The sequence below is a fragment of the Python bivittatus genome, unplaced genomic scaffold, assembly GCF_059951505.1.
Source record: "Python bivittatus isolate LINGU-HERP-01145 unplaced genomic scaffold, Pbiv_v1 ctg000050_np1212, whole genome shotgun sequence".
NCBI lineage: Eukaryota > Metazoa > Chordata > Lepidosauria > Squamata > Pythonidae > Python > Python bivittatus.
Window position 1 is genome coordinate 10,673,274 of NW_028277033.1, and position 19,776 is coordinate 10,693,049.

The following is a 19,776-nucleotide window of genomic DNA, read 5'->3' on the forward strand; positions in this document are numbered from 1 at the left end:
GGCCACCAAGTAAAGTGACTGCATGTGCCATGGAGGAACCAGGAGTTGGGCTGAACTCTGATAGTTCATGGTTTTGTAGTCACAACTGATTAGGCTGCACATTGCAGGATTAATCTCAGGAGGAAACACTGTTCTACAAATCTTCCAGTGTTGTTGGTAGGTTGCTTGTAAAGATGATCTTAATCGCTTCTTGAGTGGTTCTGTAGAAACAAGTGGTTGGTTTGTTGGTGTTTTAGCCAGGGCTTTAAAAATAAGACGATAAATCCCAGACAAGGAAATGTCTCACAAAGAAAATAAGGCTTGTCTTTGCATAATGATGTTACCTGACTCTTAAGGCAGATGTAGCAATGTTATTCTTGCCAGAGACTTTTAGACTTAACAGTAAGTGTAAAATGTACTTTTCACTGCACAACAACTCTAAGATGGTATTGGACTGTGGCTGATGATTCCTGGTTATTGCCAACCTAACCCATCCTGCTATGTGGGCAATGTGACAAATCATGGTTTTGAGCACCAGGGAAGGGAGGAACGCATCTGTTTGTGAGCAGCAGCATGGGAAATAAGCATGCTGATGGGTCATTGCCTGTCAAGAAATGCTGGAACCAGGTACTGCAGAATTGGGTCGGTCTGGTGTCATGTTCCATGCTCAGGGGCAGTCATAAAGCAGATACCAAAAGCTCTGGATCAGCTGCATTTGCTTCGGAGAAGTTCAGGGTGATCCAGCCTCATCATCTGTAACAGTCCTTGCTGTCAGCATTGATGCGATAAAAATTAATATGTAAATATACTTTTTTTTCATCCAAAATCTGGTTCTTTCTCTTGGGAGCCTAAATTCTGTCATGTGTGTGAACTATGCAGCCAGAGCAAATTGTTCTAATTTTCGGTAGATGTTCTAGGCAATGTTGGGGTAATTCTGCTGGTCCTGGGGATCTTCTGCCTTCCCTTGTTTTGACCATCTGAGTGCGGTCACTTCTCTCGCTCTGGGACTGTCGTCGCCGTGTATCTTCACAGATCCTGCAGAGCTGGGGCATTACTCTCCCACCCTTCTGCCAGTCAGTTCTGAGGTTCACAGTAATTCAGACTCTGTCTGTGGCGCAGCCGACTGCTTTATCATAAGGCTGTGACACGTTATGCTTATCTCTGGCCAGGAATGATGGAATATTTAGGGAGGGGGTGAAAATGCAGCATTTGGCTTTTAAGGGTTAAACCTTATCCTTGGGAGATTCCTATTCTGATATATTTTGGGTTTTTAAGATATTTGTGTAATTTTTTTCTGTGTTTTATTCTGTTGCGGGTGTTGCAGTACAGAGTAAGGCATGTAGATAAATAAGAATCTATTCTAAACTTTTAGGATGTTTAGCTTACCTTGGAGATTAGGGTAGAGCTTCCATTGAAATTCAACACTTTTCCAAAATTTGCATCATATCAATGTGTTTTAGAATACTTGTTTTGTGAGAAAATACGCATTTCGGAAAATGCACGTTTTGTGAGAGAATTGTTCCATGAAAGTGGATTTAAATATTCAGACAGTCTTAGTTCGTAGCCATGTTTAGGCACTTCTTGAAATTTGTAATGAAATGGAATATGAAAAATGTCTTGTGGATTTTTTTCCCCTGTCTCACATTGTTTCATATTTGGATGACATCAGTATTTTCTAATTTCCAAATAAAATTTGCTTGCATGATAACTAATGGTGTTGAAGATTTTAACTGGCATTAACATGTTCTCATCCCTAAACTTCTTTGCAGATCACATTTGATAATACCATGGTTGAGGCTGTTTGTAAAGCACCATTTCCACTTTTGACGTATGAGAAACTGGTCCCAAGAGCAGACCCTGGAAACTTGCATTGTAACAGCTGCAGATGTCAGCTGGAAGAGTTCAAGCTTATAAATCTCGGGTCTGGAATTTGGCTGCCAAATACTGCTGAATCACTAATAGTGCATTGTTATAAGAGCAGTTGAGAAGATATCATGGTGGTCAATTGTCCTGGGCATTGTCTCTTGTGCCTCTAACAGCTGCTTGTGTTTGCACTAGAAGTGTGTGCCAAAGGGAAAACATGTTTATCTTGAGCCTTGGAACAATGGAAGTATTCCATTGGAATAAAACATATTGAGAATGGAGGCCTGAGTTTTCTTCTAATGCAATCCTTCCAGGGTTCTGAACTCGGAATGAAACGTGGAGCATTGGAATTTGAGATCAACTGCTCTTGCTTAGTTTTCACCCTGGACCACGAAGAAGGTGGAGAGGGAGTTTACGCTACCTATCATCCAAATGGATGACTCTTTAAAACTTATTTTCTGTTTTGAAAACAAAATGTATACCGGAAATAATGGGAATAGAGGTCTGCTGTCATCCTCGATCCAGTCTGTATAGTTGTCTGAGCAAACAGCCAAATACCTTCTCAATGTCTTTAAGTAAACTCTCTGGGCTATTCAGCCACAGATTGGAGGACAAAATGAGGTGCCTTCTTTTTAGCAGTCCTTTTAGTTATCCCATCTCCCCACTGAGGTTCTCTGAATGTTTTGATTTTTTTTAAGGAGAACGTCTCTTTGGCCCTCTATTTCTGTAGGCCCTGAATGCTGCAGTTGTGAGCCATGACACTTTTCATTCAAGGTCAAAGCATGTTTCACCTCCCAATGACACACATCAGGACCCTGGTCCTGCTTCCTGAGTAGCTGTGTAGCTCACTTCCTTCTTCCCCTTCCTGGCATTTACAACTGTAGAATTTGCCAGTACATCTGAATCAAGCAACTGAGGTTAGTACTATTGGGGAATTGTTCCCCAACCATGGCTTATGCTTTGGTAGTTGATGAAATGTCTAACAGAACATGGGGATGTGGATGAGTTTGACATTACAAAAGGGTTTCTGAGTCCAGGGAAGGGTGGGTGGGTGGGGCTGAGAAAGAGACTCAGTCACTTTGCTAGGTATAAGTTGATCAGGAGAATTACATTGGAGGCTTTCAAGATTCTGTAACATTATCCTACTAGCAATAAATATTTTTCAGGAAATCCAAGTGGTTCTTGTTCCTGAATTTGTAGCTCTTTGGGGCTTGACATATAGTCTATGATTTGGAGGAGTGTTCCAATGTCTCAACATCATGCTAAGATTTAATGTGGCTTGTTGATGTTGATTTTGGCTTAGAAGTTAGGGGAATCATGTTAATAGTTTCTTAATGAATAAAACAATGGCTTAGCACAGTCTGCAAATCAAGCATTATATTTTTATCAGATACAGCTACTGTTTATTTATTTTATTTTTATTTTATTTATTAAATTTCTCACCCACCCAACTCTGGGTGACTCACAACAAACATTAAAAACATAAATATATATAAATACATAAAACATCAATTAAAAGCATTACTAAAAAAGGGGAAGGAGAGTCCAAGAAGATGAAAAATCTGAGGCTGAAGACAGGAGGCCTCTATGGGGCTAGCCATCCCCATGCTTGAGGTATTCCCTCCCCACCCCAGGCCAAGTGGCAGAACCAGGTCTTCAAAGCCCTATGGAAGGCCAGGAGTGAGGGGGCCTGTCTCACCTCCGGGGGCAAGATGTTCCAAAGGGCGGGGGCTACAGCAGAGAAGGCCCGCCTTCTGGACCCCGCTAATCGAAGTTCTTTTACCAAGGGGGCCCGAAGCATGCCCTCTCTGTGTGATCGGGTGGGATGGGTTGAAGTCATAGGGGACAGGTGGTCCCTTAGGTAACCTGGTCCCATGCCATGTAGGGCTTTAAAGGTGATAACCAACACCTTGAATTGGACCTGGAAGCAAACTGGGACCCAATACAGCTCACGGAGCAACAGCATTACATGGGCCCTTCTTGGGGCTCCAAAAATAGCCCGCGCAGCTGCATTCTGGACCAGCTGTAGCTTCCGGATACTCTTCAAGGGTAGCCCCAAGTAGAGCGCATTGCAGTAGTCTATCTGGGAGACAACAAGGGCACGAGTGACTGTTCGAAGGGCATCCCGATCCAGGAAAGGGCATAACTGATGTAATACTGTTGCGTTAGTCGGACAAGAGAAAACGTCTCCATGTGGTCATCAGGAATTAAGGTGCATTCAAGGGAGTCTTTCTTTACCTTTGTTTAGCTAAGTTGGTATGATGATGTCAGCTGATACCAAATAGCTTAGTAACCCTAGTAGGGTTAAGACCTAGTTCATCCTTGCATGGGAGACCACCATGAAATCCAGGGGTACAGCTAGACCGGGAAGTGGGAAAAAACATCCTGGAAGTACTGTAGGTGGTGACAAACCATTTCTACATTTTTCCCAAGAATACTACGTGGAGGTGTAGCAAGTACTGTAATCTACTACATGGAGGTATAGTAACAAAGTGCTATAACTGAACATGTAAGTCACCCAGCTCAGTTCAAAGGAGTCTCTTAATTCAGAGAAAACACGGTGTCTTACTAGCAAGAACTCAAGAGCTGGGGTTGGCAAAATAGCCTCTGAAGGCACCGCTGTATGTCTTGGCACCTGGCAAGGCCTTCCACTCTTCCTGATTATTATTAATTAAAACATATGTTCAGGCACATTTATTCACTTATGTCTGCTTTCTTAGAGAGCTGGAATATATCTTACTTTTTTGCCTGTGAGACAATGGAAAATTTTTCTAAAAGTCAAGGAAGAAGGTAGACAGATAAGATTGCTTTTCAGTCACCCACTCCCCCCGGCCACAATCTCTCATCACAAAGGCAAGAAATGCTGGCCGTTTCTCTAAAGGAAAGCCATTGGGATAAAGTGTGCCACGTGTGTTTCTACGAAATGTGTGTCGCGCAGCCAGCTGTCCCTATCCTGCTCACCATTTTGTGTTGGCATCTTTGACATATTCTCAAAGCCCCCAAAGTGTCCTCTGCGACCCCCCAACCCCACCATTATGAATGACTGCAATGTAAACCACTGAAGTGCTGATCATGCCTTCTTCTAAAAGGCGGTTGGATTTCTGCATCTCGTTAGGATAATAGGATAATTTTCCTGATAGACAATAAAAAGGGCCAATTACCATTAATTAGAAGACATTCTTGGCTTTGTAGCGTCTCTGATCTTGCTTCTCTGCAATAAGCAATCGGTTGGCTGAAGCCCCACATTTCTGAGGTCTGGGGATTGCATTGTCAGCTTTGGGCGATGCTGAAAGCGAGCCAACTTCGCGGGGCAGAAGGTCAGAGGGGCCGATATCGTGCGTGAGCCGTCTTCTGCTGGAGTCATCTTGCCTCTGGCAAAATAATAATCAATGGCTGTTTAAAGAGGAGGAGTAGGGAGGACAAGCCTGCATAGAGGAACCGAAACTTGGTCATGATTGCAGGGCAGGGATGGTGCTCTGAGGCATCTTTTAATTTCGCTTTGACGCTGAGTAAGAAATGGCTTAAAAATGGAATTCATAACCGGAAGTGGTTTCAGCTGTTCTCATCAAGTCTTGCCGTTTTGAAATGGGGAGAGCTGTAATAGCAGCAGGCTGGCTTGCCACTAGTGGTCACTAAAGACCCTTTGCCTTCTTTCTCTAAGGCTTTATCGGGACTTTGCCCTGCCTTGGAGCCTCGTAGCCCGTGTGCTCTACCTACCTACGGTTTGCAGCACCGCTTTTGCCTTTGTGTGTGTGACTCGCCATCTGCGGCAAACTTGAACTCCTGAAAATGCCTCCGTTTTAAAAAGTTGAAGGAAGGTTGCATAATGCATCTTAACTTGTAATTTAGTGGGAAACTCAGTGAAAGTGTTTTTGCCAGGCAGCTTCATGTCTCATAAGGCCAAATGAGTCACTTTGGGGATTTAACGCAGCCAGAAAAAAGCAAAAAGCAAAAATCAAGTGTAGAATAATTTGGATTTGAAGGATGAAGAGCAAAGGCTGATATCCCACGGCCATTTAAGGACAGTTTTGACAGTGTGCTTACCTGGCCTTATTATCATACTGTTAAATTTTCACCTGGTAATTTTGCTACAGTAAACACAAAGGTGTTCTAGTTTTCTAGGTATTTTTCCCCCCCCTCATTTCCCTTTAACTCAGTGAAAAGCCATGCTTAAATCAAATATCTAGAAAAATAACCCGGAAGGTCCATACTTTTTTGGGCCAAAGCACATTTTTGTTTTGTTTTACCCTTAGTCCAAGAATTTCTGAGCGAGTAAGAATCTCATGCCGCTGAACACTTCTACTGCTCTGCTGGAGTCAGAAATTCTGCCTCTTCTGGGCCTTCCTCAGCCACAGAATGTCTCTTGTGTGTCTTCTAGAATTAGAGAAAAAAGAACAGAAATGCCTAACAATCTGTTTCCTTCTTTCTCCCTGTACTGTACATGTAGCATGATGGGACTGAAAAATAAGATGAAGTGGTTTTACATTAAAATGTCAACAGGTCTGGGAAACATGGCTTCAGGTGGAGGACTATTGACAGGAGACAAGTAACAGAGTGAATTTTCTGTTACAAGTCTTGTGCTGTCTGTGTTTGGGGTTTTCGACCTTGCCCTTCCCGTGAAAGGCTCCCTGAACGCTTTATATAACAGTCTCTCCCTTCAGCCTTACAATCTAAAATACATGCGGCACATAAGAAAAAAGAGTTGGGTAGAGAAGAAGAACGGCAAGGAGACTCTGGCACCCTGTCTTAATGTTACATAATTCTTCAAATGTCCAGATGTTACCCAGCTGTGAAACAGCCAAATGCTCTTTGATTGATATATGTACAGTGTAGCTGATACAAGGGCAGTTTGAAACAGGAGAAGGAGCCAAAAACTCTCAGTTTCTCACCTGGCGGAGGATCCTGTCTTCCCTCTTGCCCTGTTCTGTGGGGTGTAGATTGATAATTGGGGGAGAAAGAAAACTTGATGAAATTGGTTGTTGTACCAGATTGAATTGAAGAAATTGGTTGCTCTCCTCTTTCTACAACTTAATCGATATTTATCTGGTTCTTCCATCAATCTTTACTTCAAAAAGATTGACAGCTAGCAGAAACAAAATAGTACCATGAGTAGTTCTGACCAGAGTGTTGGTTGGTCAAGGCTTCACTTGAAGGTTACCTGCATGTATGTTACAGCTGGGCATTTTATGATGTGAAGGTAAAATAAGTTGAAAGGCAGTTTTGAGGCAGGCAAGTTAGTTTCTCTAGTCCCAAAGTGTCAGTGGTATTTACTTACCAGATAAGAGAAGGAACGTGTCTCTAGTGGAAGGAACATGTCTCTAGTGTTTCTCTAGTGGAAGAACATAGTTGCATAAAGTACAGCTCGTAAGATACTGTTTTCTCCATATTATGGAAAGAAGAGTGTTACTAGGCCAACAAACGTCTAAGTGTGTTTTTAGGAACAACCTTGCACATCTTCATTTAACCCTAGTATGAGGCAAGATGAGGCCTTTGTCTCAGACAAAGCAGGTGCATATCAGTAAGTAGATGTTAGGAGATCTTACCACTGGCATACCGTTATGAAGTCCTCTCATGATGCATCTTTAATCAGAATATAGTGGCATTCTTGCGTCATTCTTGTTCGTGTTGCTGGAACTTGCTCATGAGGACTTCCAGAGGTTGAACGAGCATGATGGAGTGATGCCTACGTTCCTTCAGCTCTAGTCTGGGATGCACAGCTCCTCTTTCGTGCGTGTGTTTGAAGGAGATGTGATCTTGATCGGGTCCACAGGGTATGGTTAAAAAAAGTCCAGATGGTGGCCACAGCAGTGTGATCAAACCTCTGCCTGTTTTTATATGTATCATGGTGGTTTGATCACATCATCACTGCTGCCAACTTGCCTTTTTGACCTTACCCTCCTGACACCCCTGCATGTGACGGCTAGAAAAGTGGACCCCATCGCTCAAAGGGTTTTAAAACAGCTGGATTCCTGGGGGGGGCATAAGATGAAGAGGGTTAAGAATTCAAGGGGGCTCCAACCATCAGCTTGAATGAAGGAAACTGGAAGGTTTGCTTTCACCCAAGGAACAGCTCAGCCAGGACTGGGTGAAATAATAGTAATTTTATGTAAAGAAGGCTCTTGATAACAGGAGTGGTTAAGGAGATAAGCAGCTAGTTTGGCCAAGAGGACATCTCTGACGATTTATGTTATATTCCTAATCCAGTTTGATCTTAGCCAGTCCTTACAAAGCCAAACCTGCGTGTCTTCTATACAATTATCTCCAAGGGAAAAGGTCCGTATACAAGCTGAAACATTACTTTATCAACAGCAAGCTTGTTACTTGACTCAATTTAAAGAAATGCGAACCTCAGTTGGACAATAAACTTTTATTTTTATTTTTGTTCTTGAGCATTATGGTCAATGCTGAGCCTATTTCCAGCCTCCTCCCATTCCGCTGTGTCACATTACTAAATAAACAGAAGAGTTCCAGATTGAGAGAAGATTTGTTAGTGGCAACTATGCCAGGAGGGAGTTCACTTTGCTCCCTAGAGGAACGTATCTCCCACCGTTTCTTAAGGAATGCCCAGGTGACCCGCAGGTACCCAACAAAGATCTCTTACCTGATCTGCTAAGGAATAAATGAGATGGAAGTTAGAAGACTTAAAAGGATTGGAAAGGGCACTTGAGCTAAGTGAGTGGGGCTGTTTTTACTTAACTGTTTTTCTAAAGAATCCACACTGGCGGCAAACATGTATAGTAATATCCAGGATGGTGTGTGTGTTTTTTTTTAAAAGCAGGGCTGCCTTTTCCTGCTAGGGCCCTAACATTCCTTCCAAATTAGTACAATTCCTGTGTCTTTGTGAAAAGAACAGGCCATTTGGCAAGAGATTTTGAGCAAACCTTTGAATCACACGGGGAATATTTTGCTAGAGGGATATTTCGATAGGAAATATAAGAATCTCTGCATCTGAAATCACATGCTCTCCGTAGTCTGACATGCCATGTCTTCTTGAGAAGAGGAGTGATAAAAGTATTGTTCAAGTGACTATACATCTTGTTATTCTATACAATTAGGAAAAATACCTTGCTTAGCAAACTGGTGAGGTGTTCTTGTTAAAAACAGCAAAACGCATTTTTTAAAAAATGCTCCTGGTGCTCACTTCCATGATGAGGTGTGTGAAAGCTTGTGTCATTGACCACTGTCCTCCGTTACTCCTCCGGTCCAGAATCACCAGTAACTGAAGGTCAGGTGGGAACCCAGGCTCTTCCTACTGCTTGACATGTCAGCTGGTGGACCTGGTCCTTTAATAACTTCTCCACAATCATTTTGCTCAGGGGCACGTGGCTCTCAGTCTTGCAGGACCTCCCTTGCTTGTCTGCTGGAACCCCAATATCTCCTTACAGAAGTTAACTCTATGGGCAAAGATCTCAGCAGAAGGCACACTTATGTTTGTCTGCCTGTCCAAATTAACCAGTATATTTGAGCCTGTGGTCAACTTGATCCTTTTGATCGGCAGTCACAATTGGTGTGGTTTTCAGTACAGAAATACACCATTGTGGATGTGGTAGTTTTGAAAACTACAGATTGCTTCATGTTTTGTCTAGCTTGGGGGGGCGGGGGAATCTTTATGGCCATTTCTAAGAAAGTAAGCAAATGAACCAGCAACGGTTTTATGCCCTTTTAATTTGCTTGACTAAAAGTTTAGTAGTTAAACATTTGCTGCTCGGCGTTTTCATGCTTGTGTGGAGATAAAATGTTCTTTGCCTTTAGCTGTGAGGGAGAACGGGTCTTAGTATTCCAACCATCACTAGTTTCAGTTTTTGGAAAATACTGCAGAATATTATCTCATTTCAGGCTATTGTGCATCATGTTGATTTACAGATTCACTTTGTGGAGAACAAATATTGGATAAAAATTGTAGAAGTCTTTTTCTGAATATTGATAATATGGAAGTTGAAGAGAAAAACATGAGCTTATAAAATTCATCTTGGTAGATTGCAAAAGCTTGTATGCAGGTCTTTTATGCAAAAAGTAATTATCACATGGGGTTATACAGTTCAAATGCAACACCATCATTTCTTGGCATTATGGTCATGAATGTATCTTTGAGCTCGGTCCATTTTTTAATGATATGCATTTAAAAATCATAATTTCATATTTTGTTTAAATCACTTTTATTCACCCTTGCAAGATTAAAGCTAGAAAATGAATGTGAAATGCTTTGAGTGTATGAAAGTACTGTGACCAAATGTTGTAGTAATTGAGCTATGTCATGGTGAATAATTAAATCATTTTGATCCATAATTTTCTGTTATTAAGTCTTGTTAAATTTAATGCCAGGTTGAGGTGTGCTTTGTTGTGAAAGGGTAGAATTCCCCAGGTGCCGGGGCTGGGATGTGAATGGAGCTCTGGCATGTGGCTGGGTGATACCTTGGCAATGGGGGGCCCTCAATTTGGTTTTTATAAACTGACTTGGATTATGCACTATGTTTTTTTCTTTGGTTGCTGCCCAGAGTTTCATGGTTAGATGGGTGGCCATTAAACAAAAGTTAAATCAATCAATAAAGAGCTACTCTCAGTTTGCCCAAAAATGCATAATGGACACATGCAATGGGATTTATTTATTTTTTATTTTCATAAGTTAATATCGTATATTATATTATATTATATTATATTATATTATATTATATTATATTATATTATATTATATTATATTATATTATATTATATTATATATTTATATGGCCATCCATATAAATGGTTAGGTGGCTATACATATTACATATGTATATATGTATATAGTCGTATACGTGGCTCTGGGCGGCTAACAATTAAAAGCAGAATAAAAACAATAACCAAAACTGTAAATAACACAAGCAGCATAAAATAGCCGCTAGGAACACTCCAACATCCCGCAATCAGCACAGCCAGGAACGGGCTCAGCCGTACTGTCAGGGCCCCAGGCTCGATGGCAAAACCAAGTCTTTAATGCCTTGCCAAGGCCAGAAGGCTCACAGCAAGTCCGATCTCTGGAGGGGTGATGTTCCCGGTGGTGGGCACCACGGCAGCAAAGGCGCTGTTCCTGGGTCCTACCAGATGGCACTCGCTCGCAAATGGGATTCAGAGCATTCCTCTCCTGGCGGATGTAACAGGATGGGCAGAGATGGTCCTGTAGGTAACCCGGCCCCAAACCATGAAGGGTTTTAAAGGTAGCCACCAGTACCTTGAATTGCACCTGGATGCCAAAGAGTAGCCAGTGCAGCTCACAGGGCAGAGTGGTACTTGTTCCAAACGACCAGCACCCCTAACTGCCCATGCCACCACATTTGGCACCAGCTGAAGCTTCTGAATATTCTTCAAGGGCAGCCCTGTGTAGAGTGTGTTGCAGTAATCCAGTCAGATTGTAATCCCTTCTGGGACTGCTCTTTCAGTGGGATTCTCCAGATTTTTGCGGGACTCATTTGGCACTGACCCTTGAAGGGGTGAAGGGTCATCCCTGACCTTGCCCTGACCATCAGTGCTCCCTCAAAGGTAGTAAGAAACCTTGCTTGTTGTGAGTGCCTCCAAACCCAAGATTGATGTCAAGGATAATTCTCTGCCCTATTCCAGTATGGGTTGGGATTTGGAAGTCGTGAAAAGCAGCTGTCCTCCTCAACGTGTCAGGGGTGCTTCCAGGCACTGAGGACAATCTAGTCATACAGGGAGGGTGCAGTACGTCTGAAATGCTAGACGCCTCCTTTTTTTTTCTTTTAAGCTGAATAAAAGTGCAGTTTTATCTTCATTCTTGACAATTTTCTTATCTGGCAGCATTATATATTAAGAGTACCCAGACTTGTTTTCATACATATTTCAAATCCCCACGGTAAGCAGATTCTCCAAAAAGAGTTGTGGATCCAAATTCTGGGTTGTGGCTTTCGAAAGCTTCTATTCTGTTTCCATGGGGGTGAGCATATAAGGAGTATGACTCTATCTACGTTGTTTGTGTTAGTAATTGCTCTGGCATAGAAAGTTTTTACAAAATTAAATGTTTCTTCAGGCTTTCAGTCAATGTTGGACCGTAGGGGGAGGAGCGGAGGAGACAAGCCGTGATGGAGAGTGTTGATGCGTGGATGAAGATTGAACTTTTCCCCTCTTTTTTGGAGAAAACTTCGTGTGTTCCCCTGTTTTAGGATTTACACCACATTTATTTGCTTCCTCCCTCAAAATGGAAGGAGACGGTGCTGTTAATTTTCAGCGGTGGCAGTTGGGAGAGTCTGAGGCCCACGGAAAGGGGGCCTTTGGGAGCTGTGCACGAACCTAGGAAGCCCGTGGCCCGTTCATGATTTAATGTATATTACGCAGATGTAGAAAGCCCTACATTATTTGTGGTAGTCCTATGTAACTTCTGAACTAAAAAGTATGCAAACGTAAATGTTGTTTTAGAGGATATGAGGAGGGGCCGGGGGGTTTGGCTTTTTTTACTGTACCATTTTGAATAGTATAAACCTAAGCGTCATTCAGAAGAATAACCTTCTTAAAAATCTGCTCGGTTGATAATATGCCCTGCCTCTATCCCTTGTAGGAACGAAGATACGGGAGGTCTACGAGGCTTGCCAAATCTTTCGTTGCTCTGCTCCCTTTGGGGCCGTCAGCCCGGGAAACTTACGGAGTCCTGGTGTGTGCCTGCAAAGAAGTTCATTCTTAACAGTGAGATGATGCTTCGCATCTTCTAATTTGAGGCGTTGAAGGGCCCATCAATCCAAAATGGCATGACTTTTTAAAATTTAATCTTGAAATCTGCATTCTTTCCTCTCCCGGCAATATTTGTTCAGGTTTCTGGAATTAAGATTCCTCAGATCAGAGATACGTGCCTATTGCAGAGGAAAAAATATATTGCCTGTTTTGCAGGAATTCACAATTTGCCTTTTAAAATATCTCTGCCTAGACAGCTGCAAAAATATACTGTAACAATTTAGGTTTCTCCTGCTTTGATGTTGTATCAGCAATGACTTCATTTCCGTGCTACCAAATACAGATTTTGATACCATAAATGCTCCTTAGAAGACTGACTCTTTATTTTAGATAGGGAATGTTAATATCTTCTCCATAATAATTTAGCTTTCAAATAAATTTGGCCCCAATCTCTGAGCCTTCAGCTTGTGCCTGGCATAGGACACTTGCATGACATCGAGGTCAAGCTTTAGACAAGCTACACCAGTGTGGAACTGGAAGGGGTTCCACATCACTAGTCTGCAAAATGGAGCACTATGGGAGACTCAGATGAAAGGACAGAATTAAAATATAAAACCATAAGTGGAAGACTGCTGAATGAAGGGGAAATGTAGCATGCTTTAGTATTAACCTGGGTAGCAGCTCCTGGTTGACTTTGGCTGGTCTTGAGAAGCTAAGCAGAGCTAGACCAGACCTGGCTAGTATTTAGAAGGGAGAACATCAGGGAATGCCTGCAAGATGGTCTGGGAAATTAAAAAAAAAAAAGTTGTGAAAGGAGGCAGTGGCAAATCATTTCTGCACTTTTGCCAAGAAAATAGGATGGACCCACCTGGGAAGTCCCAGGGCTTGAGATCAACTGGAAGGAGATTTCAGTATTGAATGATTTCATTGTCTATTGATTTCAGAATGCGAGACAGGAATACAGTTGAGCCCCTACAGAATGCAAAGCTAGTGACTCATTTAGTTGGTATCAGCACCGTTGAAATATTTGAGGCTTGCTTTGATTGCAAAAGAAAGATGTACATTGAAAAGTGAATTATGCTTTCAGAATTTCTGCCTTTACACACAAGTTTCCATAGCTTTATAGGCCTTTCTTTTCTTTGAAATGTTCCAGAGGCTACTGCCATAAACCCGAATTACAATAACAGTTATTTAGAATTTTAAGATAATTTGTTTAAATTTGATCTCAAGAATGTTCAGTAGTACTTTTTCATGTTTATAGTAGACAAGAACTTGAAGTTCATGGATACTGTAATCGTTAACACCTGTTTCAACTTTTTGCTGTTAGTTTTGGATGGAACATTTGCAGCCCTTTATTGGCTGCAAATGAGAAATATATGAAATGCAATCTTACATGATAACTGTGGAAACCACAAGAGTGAAGCTGAAATGCAAATTGCTTCAAATATGTATTTGAATAGAAATAGATAGTTTTCAACGCACCTGTAATTTATATAGAATGGAGTGCTTTTTTTATAAATGGTCTGATAATCTTTATAAATACTGTAATGGAAAAAGGTTCAGTCTATTAAATTTCAGAAGTTAACAGGAGTTTGTATATTTTCATAATAGGAGAAAAAGCCTTGTGGCCATTAGCTAAGGTCAGATTTTGCTAACTTGCGAATTCTTTGGGGAGGTTCTATTCATTACGCGGAAATTCAGAGGTATTTTTTTCTCATGCAAGCAAACCACTTTCGGCGTGCCTAAGCTTTATAGCAGCCAACCTGGTGAAGCAAGAAAGATTCCCCAGGTGTGGAGCACCACGGGTTTGCCAAAAACTGCGTTCTGGCGATGGGAACAATCCAGAGAATTTGTTCATGGTCTCCTGGTTGAGGGCTACACCCAATATCTAACCAAAAATACCAAGTTTGGTGGTTTCTTTTGAAAGCTGCTTTAGACCACAAGCAGAACCTACAAGGAGATACTTCCCCAGTTTGGTTCTTGGTGTGGATCCATCTGTCAGAGGGACCACTACTAAATCAAGGCCTGACTGAAATATATCTACATTATTAACCTCCTCCCAAAACTCTGATCCAGATTGAAAGAAGACTTCCTCTGTGAGGGCCAAAACAAATACTTGTTCTAGTAACAATTCGTGAGATGCTTTTCCTCCCTCCTCTGCCCGTCCAACTCTGACTGCTTTCGTGAGCCGAGATGGGCCAGAGTCAGATGCTCAGGTAGTTGGCTTCTGACTGGCAAGGGCTTGGTCCACCTCCTCAGGTTCAAGTCTCTGAATCCGGCACTGATGGAAAAGAAGTGACCCCAGTGCCAGTAAAGAGTGGAAAAACAGAATCCAAGTTGGAAAAGTTTTATCCATGAAAATTGGCAGAACAGTCGTAGGCAGGTAAAGGAAAATAGCTGGGACTTTTTGGTTAAAAATGGCTGCAAGGGAAAAATAATCCTACCAGATGATCTTCCGCTTATAGAATCAACACCCTTTATTTGTCTTTCTCTTTTCATTTCATTTTTTTTTTAATTGGGAAACTTGACACCTCTGTAGTACTTTTGAGGGTTCTTCATGCAGAAGAAAGACATCTTTGATCACAACCTGCTGACTGTGAGTTTCGTTGGTCATCTGGCTCCCTAAATATGCTCAACTCAACTCCCCGTAGATAAGAAAAGAATAAGTTATAGGTTAATAGGTCCTGAACAATGGACAGTTCTGGTGTCAGTCCCCTACATCGTGATCATTGTTGTTGTTATTAACCCGTGCTGGTTTCCTTCTGAAAAATTAGTTTCCCAGCTACCTCTTTGTGGAATGGGGTGATGTATTCTGGGGAACAAGAATACCTTTTGAGGTTGGAAACCCCCCAGTTACTCCAGCACTCCAAGAGTCAGCATCGCTGCCCAGAAAACCCAAGTATTTATCCAGCCCTCTTCGGGTTTGCTAACTTTTCCCCTGGTAGGGTTTAAAAACTGAAGTTGCTGCTGGCCTATGAGAACTTTTTTTTTAACTTTGTCTTTTCAGTTTTGAGATGTGCAGTACAGCCCCTCCCCAATTTTGTGGGTTCTTTTGCACAACAGTTCCTCTGTGTGCATGTCTGTGTACGTGTGCGTGTGTGCACACATTCACAGAATGGTTGCTTTAAGAGACGTAACAAGAGACAAAGGAAAGGATTGCCCAGATGTTACCTGCTCTTCTTATCCTTTCTGCCCGTAGAATTTATTGTCCTGTCCTATTGATTTTGCTCTTTTTCTGAGCAAGCAGGAAAAAAAAGAAAAGGAAAAAACCCCACCCCGCAAAACCCCGTTGCACTGCAGTCATCCATTTCTCCAAGAGACATTATGGGGCCCAGAGGCATTCTTGGGAAGAAGGATGAAGTGGAGGGGGACTATATGCTATGCAGCAAGCCAGTTTCCCCCCACTCCCACAACCACCTTGTTATTTTTAAAAAGTAAGAGTTGGTTTAAGAGTCCAAAGAAGGTGGGTCAAGGAGCCTGCCTGTCCTGTAAGAATGCCAGAGGCCACCGTGGTGCCCCAATACAGATCTTAGCATTTTATGCATTATTTTTATTTCAGCCTGGCAAAAACTGATTTTCCCACACTGAAAGAAATTAGATACTCCTAGCCTCTTATTAGCTTAAGTACCAGTGGATGAAAACTACAACAATGTGTTTTTACAAAATACAGTGCATTCTGTTTAGTTTTAATTTCACTTTCAAGCTGAGGTGATCAAGTGCAGCATTTTGGAAATGTTCTCTTTGTGGCAGAATAAAGTTATGCAAGTGATATGTAACTGGATACTCCTGAATTTGCAGACAGACTTGGTTTATTCATTGAAGGAAGTTCAAAGACTTCAGTGTCGAAAGCCAAAGAAAAACATTAGATTATATCAGGTCTCTAAGTGAGGTTCCAGAGAACCGTGCAGAACTTTCTCCGTGCCCAAGATGGCTTTCAGCTCAAGGATACTGAACAAAAGTACATAGCTGAGAAGGCAGTGTTTCAAATAGAGCGAAGCTCCAAGACAGGCTTTGATATCTTAGATGGTGTTTTTACGCTATTGGAAAAGAAGAAAAGAATGGATGCCACAGCATGTCCCCAGGCACTTAAACTGGCCTAAAGTGGTTCTTTGGATCCAGTACAAGGCTAGAAGGGTTAAAAATGGAGGAAGAAATGCAAGCCATCCTTCAGAACTAAATAGCCACGTGTCCTTTTAAAACGGCTGGTTTTAGGGTAATGGAAAAGGCAAGGGTCTTCCTCTGGAAGGAATGGATGGTTTGTCTGTGTGGGCTTAAAACCACGGGGTGCCATCTTGCGGCCTTCTCTGTGGTAGCAACCAACTTCTGGATGAGTCTCTCCCTGACCCTGAGATGCCCAGGGTAGTATCTTTTAGGTACCCGTTGAACACCTTTTCTTCATCTGGCCGGGGGGGGGGGGGAGAAACCTGCTTTTCTTTGCACTTTTCTCTTGGTTTTATACTATCTAGGATTTTTTGTATTGTTTTTAAAGTATGGCTTATAATGTATTTTATACTTGTAAACTGCTTTGGGATACTTTCCACAGGAAGCAGTATAAAAATGTACAAATAACCCCCAAAACCTGAAAAGTGAGGTGGACCTTTTGGATGCTGAGAGATATCTGGAACGATCCAGTGAAACATAACTGAGTTGGGCTCTCCATATTTTATTTCATTTTCTCATTTTTGGGGAAAAGAGTTCTCTAAAATGAGATTATGGCTGATCGACCAAGGTCTTCTCGTCATTCTCCAGAAGAGTTTTCATACTAGATTATTTCACAAAAACTTTAATATTCAATCCAATCGTACACTTCGTCATCAACACTATTTTCATTGGCAGAACAGTCTGCTTTGGGGAGCCCCCGACAGAGATGTCCGCAACTGCCCTAGATAGTTCAGTAAACAAGGAGGAAGATGTTGCCTCTTTAATTAATTGTATGCCATTTTATTTTCAGCTGCTGCTGAAGGAAAGGGGAAAAGTGGAGAAGACTTTTTCCAGAAGGTAAGAGCTGTTGTATTCATAGGTATGCTTGCATCAGCTAACAGAAACGTTTTTGTGTCTGAGACTTGAACACAATGCATCACAAGTTCGTGTTTTTGAAAGATCCTTGGGACCTAGAAAGGGTGGAGGCGTACATGGCCGGCCCTTCCCACCAAGCAATAATACAAAGCCATTGGATGGGTCATGCCTGATCTAAGATCTGTGAGCCCAGCCTTCTCCTGCCCTTGCAGAGAGAACAGGAGCCTCTCTTAGTCTTTCTGGGGCTGCCTAACTAACAGCACAGACCTTAGGATTGGGGGGTGTATATTCAGTTCCACAGTATGGATCCGGATTCCATCCTCAACACACACACACACACCCCACACACACAATATTCTAAGTCTATCCATGTTGGCCAGTAATGAGTTTGGAATGTTCTTCTGTTTAGAAAAATAATATTATGTTTCCATGATGGTTAGCTTGGTCACTAATATATAGGAATGTGGTCTTTGTGGTTTAGGCTAGTCTTACTTTCTTTTGTGGATGCTCCTGAATGGGGGGGGTGGAAGGATTTTGGGACAAATCCCTAAAATAATTGGCTTCTGCTTGAATTGAAGACATTCAGTGTTGAAGACAAAGGTTCTTGTTTTTCCTGTTCCTACTCTACACTGCTATTTAAGGATGGAAGGAAAAGTAATTGTAGAGATGCAGTACTTGTGGCTGGTTGACACGGCTAGACTGGGGTATTTATCATCTTTATGTGAATTGCAGAAAAAATGTAAATTTGCAGAAGTTTGCATTTTTGGTAGCATGTGGCTGTTGAGAAATTGGGGGTGTCCTTTCAGAAAAGCTCATTTGGAGTAGTTGCTCATGGCTTACTCGTTTATTTCTTTCTACAATCTTCTTCAATCTGTTAAAACTTTTTCTCGTGTAAAATAAAGAGTCAGGTTTGTGGAAGAAACAAACAAAACCCACTCTATACTGAACTGGAATGCAATAGTAGGAACAGTGATACTGTGGCTTTGAGTAACTGTGACCCTAATTTAACTCAATAGTTTTTCTAAATTGTAAACATTCTCACAAGGTCATGTGTTTGGCTGGAAGACGTGTGTTGAAATGGTGAGGGGAAGGGAGTTTGGGAATACTGTGCAATAAGAAATTAAAATGGATGCATCCTATTCGCAAGACAGGGTGACGAAAAGGTTAGAAATTTCAAATATTTGCAGATGAGTTCTAAGGAGGGCTGGGTGAATCAGCCAGTGTGATTAGATTTGTAAGTGTCAGTCGATTAAAAATTGGGAAAATAAACATGTTGAATCAGCAATTTAATTCTTCAACTCAAACTGGATTCAGGGTTAGAGAAACCCTTGCTTATCTTGGTGGCAGCTGTGGCCAGGAGGGCCTTTGCACAAATCCATTTTGTGCAACAATCACGCCCATTCCTAGATTGTGCCGTGGTCACCTCCCATTTGAACTGTTACAATGTGCTCTGCATGGGGCTGCCCTTGAAGACCATTCAGAAGCTGCAGCTGGTCCAGAAGGTAGTGGCACAAGTAGTTATGGATGTACTGTGGCACACCCAAGTACCACAACTACTTATGAGCTGTAGTGGCTTCCAGGAGCAATTCAAGGTACTGATTGCCACTTATAAAGCCCTTCAGGGCACAGGGCTGGGTGCCTTTCAGAACTGCCTCTCCCTGATCATTTCCACCTGTCCCACAAGATCTGAAAAGGTGGGGATGCCCCATTTTATGCAGTGTGATGACTCTGGAGCTCAGGAGTTGTGCTTTCTCTGTTGCAGCATGTGCCCTATGGAAAAGCAGGCCCCCCGAGATTTGGATGGCCTTTGGTAAAACGTTGAAAACCGTGTTCTTCCTGGGCATTGGACCAGGGTGCTGGGTGATCTCATCACTAATGGGTTTGAACCTTGGTTGCCTTGCATTCTCTTATTTTATTGGATGGCTATTGTCAGTTTTCTGTTTTTTTAACTCTATATAAGCCACCTGGAATCTAAATTTTTATAGTTTGCTACAGAAATTGATTGATTAAACAAATTCAGAAGTATCTGATACAATTTAATCATTGAATCATTTTCAGTTGAAGTAATAATTCCATAATCACTGGCTGTCCATTTCAAAAACATGCCACAGATATGTGGTTGTCTAACAGACAGTTAATCATATCTTACCCTGAAATATGAGCCTACCGTAAATTGTTTTGGAAGAAGCAGTAACATTAAGTGCAGATTTCTAACGAAAGTGTGTGTGTGTGAGGCTGTTAGCTTGTTGGGAAGGTGCGATAGGT

The 19,776-nt window shown here is 41.9% G+C and overlaps 1 protein-coding gene across 1 annotated transcript in view; it reads left to right on the forward strand.

Annotated features, from left to right (window-relative positions):
- Positions 1-19,776, forward strand: part of BICC1 (BicC family RNA binding protein 1) — a 106,472-nt gene that overhangs the window by 16,710 nt on the left and 69,986 nt on the right. Inside the window, exon 2 of the mRNA XM_088129763.1 lies at positions 17,447-17,493. Within this exon, the coding sequence (XP_087985889.1) occupies positions 17,447-17,493 (47 nt within the window). The remainder of the gene's footprint in view (positions 1-17,446; positions 17,494-19,776) is intronic.